The 12,655-nt window shown below is 33.8% G+C and overlaps 2 protein-coding genes across 2 annotated transcripts; one reads left to right on the top strand and one right to left on the bottom strand.

Moving 5' to 3' along the window:
• Positions 1 to 8,481: 8,481 nt before the first annotated feature.
• On the bottom strand, positions 8,482 to 10,313 carry LOC18431141 (putative germin-like protein 2-1). The gene is made up of 2 exons (XM_020665336.2): positions 9,833 to 10,313; positions 8,482 to 9,214 (listed from the first exon to the last, which is right to left on the bottom strand). The coding sequence occupies exons 1-2, from the start codon at positions 9,945 to 9,947 to the stop codon at positions 8,664 to 8,666; spliced, it is 666 nt and encodes a 221-aa protein (XP_020520995.2). The 5' UTR covers positions 9,948 to 10,313; the 3' UTR covers positions 8,482 to 8,663.
• A 630-nt stretch (positions 10,314 to 10,943) lies between these two features.
• Positions 10,944 to 12,120, top strand: LOC148781171 (putative germin-like protein 2-1). Its single transcript, XM_088872093.1, has 2 exons — positions 10,944 to 11,118; positions 11,440 to 12,120. Exons 1-2 carry the CDS (start codon positions 11,007 to 11,009, stop codon positions 11,988 to 11,990), a joined length of 663 nt encoding a protein of 220 aa, XP_088728219.1. The 5' UTR covers positions 10,944 to 11,006; the 3' UTR covers positions 11,991 to 12,120.
• The last annotated feature ends 535 nt before the right edge of the window (positions 12,121 to 12,655 follow it).

The raw sequence follows: 12,655 nt of genomic DNA, 5'->3' as shown, positions 1-12,655 counted from the left end.
CGTTATTACATATTGAATTCCTAAAACCATATGGATCATTTTCCCATCATATTAATTTAATTGTGTTCCTTTTATTATTGAAATGATTTTAGTTTTATTATTTGAATTTTTATGAATCTCTCAATATTTTATTTGTGAATTTTGGACTTATAAAAATATAATTATTGTTCTTATAAAGTTATAAAAATTCAAATATATATTTTAAATTGTTTTATTCAATTTAAAAAATAATTTTTTTATAATATTCCATGTGGGCCCATAGTGCACGTGGGCCACCCATGTGGCATGTGGGTGGGGGCCCACATGTGCCACAAAAGGGTGGCACACCCCACCCTCTTTGGATTCTCTTGTTTGTTTTTAAGATAAATTCTCTTGTTTGCTTTTAAGATAATATTAGTTTTATTTGTAGTATGTGGGCAAATTTTTGGAAGGGATATATTGATCATGGCTTTATCTATTTTGTAGCAAATTTGTTTTAAAGAGATATGGTCAATTTGAATTGATATGGATCTTATCTTGTTTATATTTGGTAGTATTTATTTAACATATCCTTATGAAATATGTGACATGGATCGTGCAATTTTATAGAATGCATGATATTTATTTTATTTAAATATATTGATGGGAAAATGGTTTAGGAAAGGGGGATAATGGTTCATGTACATTCCATAATGTTGAAGACCCATCTATGAAATGGATGACTCAGATCTCTCACCCCCTAAGTCACCCTTGATCGACGGTCTATGTTTAATCTCACAAGAAGAGGCAAGTTAAGGAAAACCCTAAGAAACCCTAATCGAATTGAAAGCCTGTAAAAAGGGATTGTCTCTATCCAAAAATCTCTACACTTTATCTTTTGTATTTAATTCCCATCTTTCTCTCTATCTCAAACTAGATTGCTAAGAGAATTTACCTAGGGTTTGAGTTTCTGAGGGTTTTAGGGTTTAGCAAAAAGAGAATCCATCTTACTCAAACTAGGTTGTTAAGAGAATTCACCTAGGGTTTGAGTTTGTGATCAAAAGTTTAGCCAAAATTTGCTTTCCTGGTTCGAGATTGAAGCTAGACCGTTGATCTCTCGCTATCAGATGGTGGTGACTCGGTGTGGGGTATAATAAGCCTAGTTGAGGTAATCTCGGGCACTCTTCTTTTTTGTTTATTGCAATCTTATCTTTTATTCTCAAGCATAGTGCATAGTTGTTTTAATGACATCAAGTTGTTAAGATCTTTGTTTTATTGTTACGTCGATTTTATTTTGAAATTTATCTTATTATAATAAAGACCACCTCTAAGTGATCTTTTACCAAAAAAAAAAAAAAAGTATTCCTCGAAAAAAGATCACAAAGGTCTATCTTTCAATTTAACATGTCCTAAATTTAAGCCCTAGCCAGCCCATTGGCCCATTATTTGTGACCTTGGTCCTAGACTGTTTTGGGTTCAGCCTGCTCATTTTTTTTTAAGAAAACCAAACATTATTATATTTTATCATTTGTCTAGAAAAATGTTCAAAGAGAGTTTAAAAGATTGCCTAAGTTTTATTTTTTTTCATTAGTTTCCCCAAATGAATTAAGAATTTTAGTCTTGATTTATTAGTTGATTAAATACATTATGAACTAAAACTGCCTTTCTTAAGGTAAGTATAAATGACCGCCCTACCCTCACACACATATAAACTAATACCCATATATACACCTTATTTTTAACTCCATTTTTTAAGTTGAATACGAATGAATCACATTTTTTCACTCAATGAGTTTTTAGAGTTCTATTTCTTTGAGTTTGTTTTCGGGTTCCACTTTTTTTTTTAGAAAACCAAATTTAAAGCTGATGTTTTGGTTTGCCGATATATCCTCTTTACATACAGAACACCGCTGAATACGCACCGAATTTGCAATCAAATTAGGTTGTACCCGAAAGTTGTTCCATTGCAAGTTCTTTAGAACAAAACGAAATTACATTTTAATTAGAAAAAAAAAAGGAAGAAGAAGAAATTGCTTGTTTAAACAATGTATTTTTCTTTGCAATTTCCATACTTAATATATGGTTTATTTAAAAATTATATTGTTAGCACTTAAAAACATACTGGTGGGGTTTAACCATATTTATTTATTTGACCAATGGGGTTTAATCATTTTTAAATTTATTCACTTGTAAAAAATAAAATGCTTTGTACTTTTTTATGATTTATTAGTTATGTATTTATGAGAAAATATCCTATAGGATCCTCTCCCACCCATATGTGTAGGGCTCCAAAGGATCACCATTAAATTTGACACGGATCTTTAAAAAGTCAAGTCCCATACGATCCGTGCCAAATTTAATGGTGATCCTTTGAGGTCCTACACTCATAGGTGAGGGAGAGTCTTATAGGATCATTACTCTTTATTTATTTATTTTGTCTTTCAAAAATCATATATCTCTCGGCTTTTTTAAAAAATAAAAAGCAAATTGGCCAGTGCTTTACATAGTTAGGCAAACATAATAGTTTACTGGCAAACCAAAATATCAAATATTAATTCGGTTTTGCTCGAAGAAATAGGCAAAAAAATTGACCTAAAGAGGATGTGCGCCAAAGGACTGTTGAATGAAAAAAAGAAAAGAAAAAGGATTTGTCTAAAAATGGAGTACAAAACGCATACGTATATATATGCATTTTTTTTAGTAAATCAGTGAGGAGTGGCCAGTTAATACAAATTAACTTTAAAGAAAAACAAAAAATTCTAGGCATTTAAATTTTTCATGTGATAATAACCATATATGTGAATAAAACAAAAATGTCCATTTTTTACCTTTTAGGAAAGGAAGATTTAACCTTTTGGTTTTTTTTTTTTGCCACAAAACATATAGTGGTATTGGATATGTTAACAGTTAAGCTTGACATCTTAAAAAAAAAAAAAAAATCTCCGAAAATCCCTGTTTAAATGGGATCACATCATCCAACCACTAGATCACAACCATGACTTTCTATTCAATTTCTAGTAAATGATAAAATGTTTCACGAAGAAAGATTTCATTTCTCATCCTGACTTACCAGGCTTAGAGGCCATTCGTATTCATGTCTTTTAGAAGAACAGTATCAGTTGTCATTTAAAACATGCCACACGTAAGGTAATGCACAAAATGCATGATGCCTTCTAAAGAAACATGCACAAAATTGAGTCGTGGAGCACGTAGGCATTGCCACACAAAAGAGGGCAATTTAATTGTAATTGTGCAATAATGGATGTTCCAAACAGGATAGCTAGGGAAAATTTCAATGAAATCAATAAAATTATAAATTATTAGAAACTAGATAACATTAATTATCTACAATAGGTTGCCATCCCTGAGTACTTTATAAAGATTATAAAGGAGGGAAATTTCGTAAACATGCTATACATTTTATGATATTTTAAAGGGAAAAGTTTACATAAAGCAGAGGCTCTAAACCATCAAATTTGAGCCTATCTCAAAAATTTCACTAGAAGAGGTTGTTTTGATGCTCAAATATCTTCAAATTGATCATCTCGACATCAAGAAGCATGGACATGAGAAAAAAGTATATTTCAAGTTTTAAAAATAGTGTATTTTGTAACACATTTTTGGACCGTCAATTTTCAAGATTTTCAAGTTTTCACAGATCTGTCCATCTATACTATTTTTGAAGCTTTAAACTCTATAAATAAATATAAAAATATATTTTAAGGCTATCACAAAGATTTCAAATATTGAAACCACATTTTTCGATACTATTTGAAGGTAGGCTCTAATTTGATTGTTTAGAGCCTAGGCTCTATACAAACTACACCCTATTTTAAATATCTCTCATTTTTTATGTTTTACGCTCATTGTTTCCAAACTATCCCCAGTTTGGAACTTATTTTGAACTGGTGTCTTTTTCTTTCCTGAGTGACATATTTATTCAGAACCTGAAGTTTGGAACTAATTTTTTTGAAAACTAAATGAGTTTGAACTTGATGTTCCAAACCACTTATTCATTTACAATTGTTCTTAGTCCAGAGTTTGAAGTTTCAAACTAAAGACACATGTTGGTTTTTGAGTAGGAGACCAGTTCATAATATCAAAGTTCAGGACTACTTAGTTTTCAAAAAGTCGCTCTGGAATTTTAAGTTCCAAACCAGTATGTCACTTAAATAATAATAAGAAATTCATAACTTGAAGGTTTGAATGAAGGTATTTTGGAAAATAAATAATGAAAAGACAGCATATGAGAATCATGTGCACTCTATAAGGGGAGATCAAAGTGAACCTTAGTTACCAAATGTCAAATCAATCTTTGAGTAGCTCATAAAGTTCAAGGAGCGTTCATTTGAACTTAACGCCCGTCTAGTAATACACGCTTAGTCTTCCAATTTTAAGTCTAAAAGAACCAATAGTTGATTGTGACTTTTTTATATCAAAGATAAATAGACTCTTCTTTGTTTTTTTATATGAAAAAAATAAAAATTTAAAATATTATAACATATATAAGACATTGACAAAAGTTTTATAAAATACCATGTTGTATTTATAATTATGAGAGTCACCACGGCATCATCAGTTTTTTTGTGAAGAAGAGCCATGGAAATGAACTTCTTTTCTAACCCTACTCCGAATGTTGTATAGAGACAAATGGGGGTGGGGTCACATCATAAATAGTAGTTAATGACTTTCTCTCCATTTTTTGAAAACTACAAGCATATTCTTTACGGAACCATTGTAGTTGTTTAACACATGGGCGCATTTAAAATAATAGTCAAAATGCATGAGGATTTTCACGAACAAAATCGTGTCATGCAGCCCTTGTGAAAGAGATGGCAAACGAGGAAGCTTATATATTTGGTATTGTATACTATTTTTTTTAATTTTATTTGGATGTGTTTTGTTTAATTTTATTTTAAAGATATTTTTTTATTTTTAATTTATTATTATTTTTAATTTTTTGAACACTTTTTGGCCTTGTCCGATACTCAGCCCAATTGAGGCCAAGTTACTTGGACTCGCGCCTAGGCCAAGCATCTGGCCCGAGCCACTCTTTCTAACCCTGATTGTAATAGAAAATAATATCTGGTAACTATTTCTTATAGAAACCCGAATGAACGTGTAGTGTTGTAAACTCAGGTTTTTATGATAAATTTGTAGTTATCTCATTTAAGAGGAAAAATCGATGGGATTGTATACAATGAGACCATTTACTTTTGGTATTGGGAGGTCACAATTACTTACAACCATTCAATGTGAAATACGATAGCTTGGGTGTATCACGAAATTCGAAAAAATTTCTTTTAAACTTTGAGCGTGGTCAATGAAAAAAATGCAGCCACCCAATTTTACAACTAATTGTCAAGATTAATCGTCTCATTATATACTTTCCCAAAAAAGAAATCTTCTCCTTTGGAACCCGATCAAAATCCAAGTGTCTATACTTTGTGTTGATGAGCGAACCATTAATGGAGTGCCATCTAATTAATTCTAATACAAAGTCCATGTCGAAGGTATTTGTAGCTTCATCATACCAAAGCAAGGGAAAACACTTTGGCGGCAGATCAGGTACTTAAAAAACTGGAGTAATTTACATTCGGACCTTAAAATTTTAAGTGAAATACAAAATGTAAAGTTTGGTCAACCCTTTTTTTTTATATTTTTTTAAAAATTGCCCTGGGTAAACTTTTTATTTTTTTACATTAGTAGGGCAGTGCCCCAAGCTTTAAGACGCTTCCCTATGAACGAAAGAAAAAAAAAAAAATCAAAATTCTGGTCGACTAAAAAGCAATTTTGAAAAAAAAAAAAAAAGTGGGTAGGCTGATCTTCTTTGTAATGTTCCCATATAAGTAGAGTATATTTCACCTAAAATTTTGGTTCTATACATAAATTACTCTAAAAATTACAGGGGCACTGGTTTTTACTTGGGGACTCCATTTCAGGGTCATGGTTATTGCTTGGGGACTTCATTTCTTTTTAAGCTTTTAGATTTGTCTCCGCATGGAAGAGTGATATCTCCTTCAGTCACCTAATTGAAAAAACTTGGAGGATTTGTCCAAATTGAAAAGATTAAGGGTGGATCTTAAAAATTTGAATAAAGATCTATTTGGCAATATTACCTGTAAGATTAATTTGAATGAAGTGTGTGATGAATTATCTGTTATACATGGGAATCTTGCTAATAATCCGAGCAATCTTCTTATGCAGGAGGCCAAAGAAAAGGAACATCCTAATCAGCTTAAATTCTGGATGGAATATTAAGTAAAACAATGGTGATGCCAATACCAAATTCTTCCGTTCGATCTACATATGTGACAAGGAGAAATGACAGCGTTATTGTTGTTAAAGATGGACATTAGAATTCAATTTCTAATGAAGAGGAAGTTAAAGCTCACATGCTGGAACCTTATCAGACCCCCCATGCCTTCTTGCGAACCACACAATGCTCCAATTCAACAAAAGAAATAATACAGCTGAATTTTGGGCTTTGGAGAGGGGAAGCATTGAGATTGAGAGTGACTGCAAACTTGTGGTTGATTCGATGCAAAATTTTGTGATAGTTCCATGGAAATATCACATTTATATTTGGCTGCTTCAAGATTACTGGTGGAACTTTAGAAACATCTATCGTGAGGCCAATCAAGTGGCTGATTTATTGGCCAAAAATGGAGCTATAGCTTCAGGTGCGCCAACAAGACTACCCGATTTTATCTCTTTCCATTGATGTCATAAATATTCCTCATCAAAGGATATTCTTTTCCACTCGATGCATTTTAGTTTTTATGTTAATGAACATGGGTAGGGGATCGACTTCATCAGTGACTTACCCAATATGTGTGTGTATGAAATTATTGCAAGAGTAAACAGGCGCAAGAGCCTGCTGACTCGCAAATATCCATCCTAAAGATAGACGTTCAGTAAAGTATACTGTCTGCTGAGATATGTCTATACTACATTATTAAGCAAGAATTAAGGGGTGGACACACGTCGCAAAAATAAGTAAGGTCCCTAATTGTATATAGGTTGTAGGACAAATTCGCAACTCTAAGAGAAGAGAGAGAGAGAGAATGGGCTCAGTTTTCTGAAAGACAAAAGTAAGTGTGGGGAGAGAGACAGAAAGTACGTATATTTTAGGGTAATAAAGGGAAGAGATAGAGTATGCATAAATCTTAAGGGGAAGGAGAGATAGTAATCTCCTAAATTACCATATTATCCTCATCTAAATGTAGCACATCTTCTAAAATAGGGAACAGTGAGCAAGCGAGGAGAGGGAGAGTATAATGTCCATCCTAAAGATGGATGTTCAGTAAAGTATTCTGCCTATGAACAACATATGAACGGTTGCCAAAACCAATACCAAAACAATTATATTTTTATTTTTAAAATTTTAGATTTCTTTTCATATCATGATCATCTTGGCTTAGATGATGAATCTATAAAACAATTAGATAAAAAATCCATCTTTAAAATCAAGTTTAAAGGGAGACCGCATTTGTACATATGAGTCGGATGACTGGTAGAAACCCCATCCTACCATCTTTTATATATATATATATATATATATATATATATATATATATATAGGTGCAATAATTTGATGCAACCATTGTATAGTAATATGATGCAACAACCTTAAAAAAACCATTTTATGACCAATTGTTTGATCCAAATTTTGGAATAAACACTCTTTTCATTTTAATGAACAATCACAAAAAAAGGAAAAATTGAAAACACAACCTAGAAAGTATTTGGAAAGAAAAAATATCCATCTGAGGCCTAGATTTAACCATCTCACCAAAATGGACGACCTGTGTTAACTAGGTTAAAAAAAAACACTTTCTAGGTTGTGTTTGCAAATTTGTCTTTTTGTGATTGTTCATTAGAATGAGAAGAGTGTTAGTTAAAAATTTGGGTCAATCAAATGGCCTTAACATAGTTCATTAGAATGAGAAGAGTGTTTTATTGAGAATGACTCCAAGTTTCTTGTTGATTCTATGAATCATTGTCACATGGCTTCTTAGAGATTGCGCATAATTTTGAAGAAATGTAAATCCAAGCTTGCATTTTTTACAGATCAACAATGGAACATTCAACATACTTATAGGGAGATCGATGACTGCAGACTCCTAGCCAAAGTAGGGATTTCTATGAATGATGCAATGGTGTCGTATTCTTGTCTCCCATATTTTATTACGCCTTTCATTTTATCTGATGTTGCTAGTGTCCCCATGCCAAAGATTGTTTAAGATATGTTCATATAATATCTTTTTTGTTTCTTAATCAAATGGGTAGGAGCCGATATCCCACTTATTCACCCAAAAAAATAAAAAAAAAGTGGATCCACTAGGTCAACAGGTTGATCTAACCTGATTCCCACCCGTAATGGATAGTTAGACTTCTATAATTTTTCTAGTTTAAATTCTACAGCTACTTTTGGGATTTGGCAAATATAAATTTGTGACACAACATTGAAACAAGAATAAGAGTATATGAGAAAGGAATTGAAGGGAAAAGGCTCTTATATAGCTCAATAAATCATGAAAGCTTCAAATTAAAATATTAGGAAGACATTAATTTTCCACACAAATGAATAACAAAGAAACCAAATATATCACAAAACAAGCAAACAAGAGATGCATGGTACACCTCAAACAACATTCGACACAGATGAAAGAATATCAAAGCTTCAGGACCACAATAAATCCCTAGTTGTTATCCATCCAGAACTGAGACTGGAGTTGATTCACCACCTTGTTATCAACTTGGAATGCCTTAGCCAGTACATTACTGTTGATCGCTGGCTTCGATCCGAAAACTGCATTAGCAATAGTGATCACCCCTGGATTCTGGCTGCTCAAGGCCGCAATGGCCACCGCATTATTATACCCCACATTTTGCTGGAAATGAATGAGGCCTTCAGGGAAAACAAACACGTCTCCCTTTTGAAGTGTCTTGGTGATCAAGCGGTTGTCGGGATTACTTGTCACAAAACCGACGTAAAGGGAGCCTTCAAGTACCGTTAAGATCTCGGTGGCACGAGGGTGGGTGTGGGGAGGGTTCTGACCACCAGGAGCGTAGTCTATGCGGACCATGGAGATGCCAAGAGTGTTGAGGCCTGCTATCTGTGCTACGTTAACTTGGGTAACCCTCGAGTCTAGTGCGTTGGCCGTGTTGCCGGGCTTGTCGAGCCCAGCAAAGAAGAAGTCATTTGCTTGTGCCAACTTTGGATCCTTGCACACCTTGCCATTCACAAACACTGCATGAACAGAAAAAATCAGTGGACATTACCTTAGAAAAACTCGTATTTCAAAACTACGAAACCGTAAACCCCAATATGAAAGAAGGTGGTATGGCTTTTGGAAACTAATATGACACAACTCAACGATGAAAGCGATAATGGAATTATACTTAGATCTAAACCTGTGCTTGCAGAAAGGAAAAAGTATTAGGGATGTTTAAAACGTTTATCTATGATAAAAAAGGTCAAAAGCATCCCTAGCCTTAGAAGTGAAATTTGCCGGCAAAGGGTCGACCGTACATCTTATTTGAAATTTGACAAAATTTTGCGATCCATAACATAAGGTATTTGTGACAATTGTATACAAAGGTAGGGGTCTCAGTATATGAAAGTCATTCTTCTTCGGAGCTATATATGTAAGGCGGCAACCGTACTTGCGTAAGTAAGACTACATATTTCTACACCATCTATTTTAATTAAAATAGTATAGATTTTGTACGTCTTATTAGACAATTAACAAATCTACACCATTCAACTAAAAATAAACGGTGTTGGCTATTACAACCTTACCACTACAATTACGTTAGCCTCATTATATAAACTATTTCCTTATCGTAAATTCGTAAAGGCACTCACATTGGCTTGCATTGTCAGCCACACAGAAGTCTTGCAGGGGACTCGGATCAGATGCATAGGTGAGGGAGGCAGTGAGAGAAAGGAAGACGACCAAAAACAGCTTCATTTTTTCCATCTAAAACAACTTTGAAATTGAATTAAGAAGAAGTAGTTGTAGATGTGAAGATTTAGATCAAGAGGAGTACATATTTATAATGGGACTCTGGGTGTTTGGTCTTCAAGTTGGGTCTTAGATTATTGGATTTTTAATGGTTAGTTATTGAAGAGGTCTTCGGGGGAAGGGCAGGCCATTGGGCCATTTCAAATAACGCGTTTGAATCCATTTATTTCTATTACTTAATCCAAACACCATCTTATCCATTGACGAAGTTTTGTCCCAAATATTTTTATATATTTTTTAATGCTAACGATTTGCTGCTTCCACATGGGCATATTGTGAATTTGCTCCCATGGGCAAAAAGCTCATATGGCTTTTTTTTTTTAGAACCTAAAACTTAGGGATGTAATCTCTAGAACCTATTAACCAACTTAAAAGAAAAGGAACATTTAAATAGGTTTGTCAACATGCCTAAAAAAAATTAACATCCCAAAAAATTAAATTAAAAAGGTATTTTGCCCGACGGATTAGTTATATAGTGTTATACTCCAGCAGGATCATAATATGTAGGCCCTATTTGTATGTTTTAATTTAAAAGTATACCTAGGGTGTATATATAGGAAATGAGCATTAAGAAAGGAAGAGACAAATGAGAGAAACAAAGTAGGAAAAAAGGCATGCCGCTCAGCCACGATCGAGCGAGGAAAGTCAAATGTAATCCTTAGTTGCCTTTATTATACCAAGTCTGAATTGGGGACTTACAACTTACAAATTCAGCCGTGGGAGAGGATAATATTTAGAGAGAGAGAGAATTGTTTATCTAGTTTGAAGAAAACAAATAATGTATTGAGTTTTACGTGGTCTTGCACAAGCTTGCGTGTATTGAATTAGCCCTCAAAGGGAGATGAGATTAAAGACTCATTCAATCCTACTCTACCATGGCTCTTCTAAATTGATTCTTTACACACATTCCAATGCCTTATAAATATGAAACACATCACATAACTCTAAACCATCATCCTCTTTTATCACCCTAAACTTTACCTTATCATTCATATATTGTTTTTGAGAGGAAATATGAAGTCTTTTTTCCTTGTCCTCTCCTTCTTTGCCTTGGTGGCTTCTCTTGCCTTGGCATCTGATCCTAGTCCCCTCCAAGATTTTTGTGTTGCAGATAATGCAAGCAAAGGTAACTCTTATACTAGTGTTTTTACTTTATTGATTTATTTTATTTCAATTTTTTCATTGATAAAAGAAAGCCATCTAATTACTGTCTTACTCCTTTTTCTTTTGGTACTATTTTTTATGCATTTGTTAGTTATTACCGAACATCATATAGTTTAACCTATAGGATTAGTCTGCAAATTTTACATTTTCTTTTTGGAAAGTACTAAAATTTCTAAATTCTTATATTTTATTTTATTTGTTTTCAAATGTAGTGTCATAAAACAATGCATATATTTTACCTCACCTGATAGTGTAATGTGACTTATGTTTCTATTTCATGCAGTGTTTGTTAATGGCAAGGTGTGCAAGGATCCAAAGTTGGCACAAGCAAATGACTTCTTTTTCTCTGGGCTCAACAAGCCCGGCAACACGGCCAACCCACTAGGCTCAAGGGTAACCCCCGTGAATGTGGCCCAAATACCTGGCCTCAACACTCTCGGCATCTCGTTGGTCCGCATAGACTATGCTCGTGGCGGCCAAAACCCTCCCCACACCCACCCTCGTGCCACCGAGATACTAACTGTACTAGAAGGCTCCCTTTACGTCGGTTTTGTGACTAGTAACCCTGACAACCGCTTGATCACCAAGACACTTCAAAAGGGAGACGTGTTTGTTTTCCCTGAAGGCCTCATTCATTTCCAGCAAAATGTTGGCTCTAAGAATGCAGTGGCTATAGCGGCCTTGAGCAGCCAGAATCCGGGTGTGATCACTATTGCCAACGCGGTTTTCGGATCGAAACCAGCCATCTCCAATGATGTCTTGGCTAAGGCTTTCCAAGTTGACAAGAAGGTGGTGAACCGGCTCCAATCCCAGTTCTGGATGGACAACAACTAGGAATTCATTGTGCCCCCAATTCAAAAAACTATTTGTGATTGAATAACATGATTTGAATGAATGTCGTTGAATAAAATTCTTTGAATAGATTTCTTTTATTAAGATGAATTGAATAAAGCGGATTTTTATATACTCTAGCTTTTTTACTTGATAGAATATTGTTTTGGGATTGTATACTATGGACCATTGATTTTTGTTCTGAATAATATTGTTTTGGGATTGTATATATGTCACGCCCTAAGAATTTACAATACTGATATTCTTGAGATGTGACAGTCAAAACATATATACATCTCTTGATAGGACAAATTTACAATGGCCAATTCTTACAGAGTAACAAAAGAAAGTTTAAGCACAACTACAATATCTTCCAAAGTTGATCCTGACGAGCACTCAAAATGAAACCGCAGTTATCCTGAAAAAAATGTTTACCATAGTTTGATGAGTTTAGCTACTCAGTAAGTGATCATCATAATCCTAAAAATAATCATGGTTGAAAGATATCAATATTTTCAAAAAGGAGATCTATTAACAGAAATGCATCAACAGTTTCACTTTAAAAAATGCATAATTAAGTATAATTTGAATAATTGAAATGCGTATAACACTTTAACGGCAATGCATAATTCAAAGGATTTCACAAAATACCCTACTTTCGTCCCAAG

The sequence above is a fragment of the Amborella trichopoda genome, chromosome 7 (genome assembly GCF_054954075.1).
Source record: "Amborella trichopoda isolate Santa Cruz 75 chromosome 7, AtrichopodaSantaCruz75HAP2 v2.0, whole genome shotgun sequence".
NCBI lineage: Eukaryota > Viridiplantae > Streptophyta > Magnoliopsida > Amborellales > Amborellaceae > Amborella > Amborella trichopoda.
This window is presented reverse-complemented; position numbering and strand designations above follow the sequence as displayed.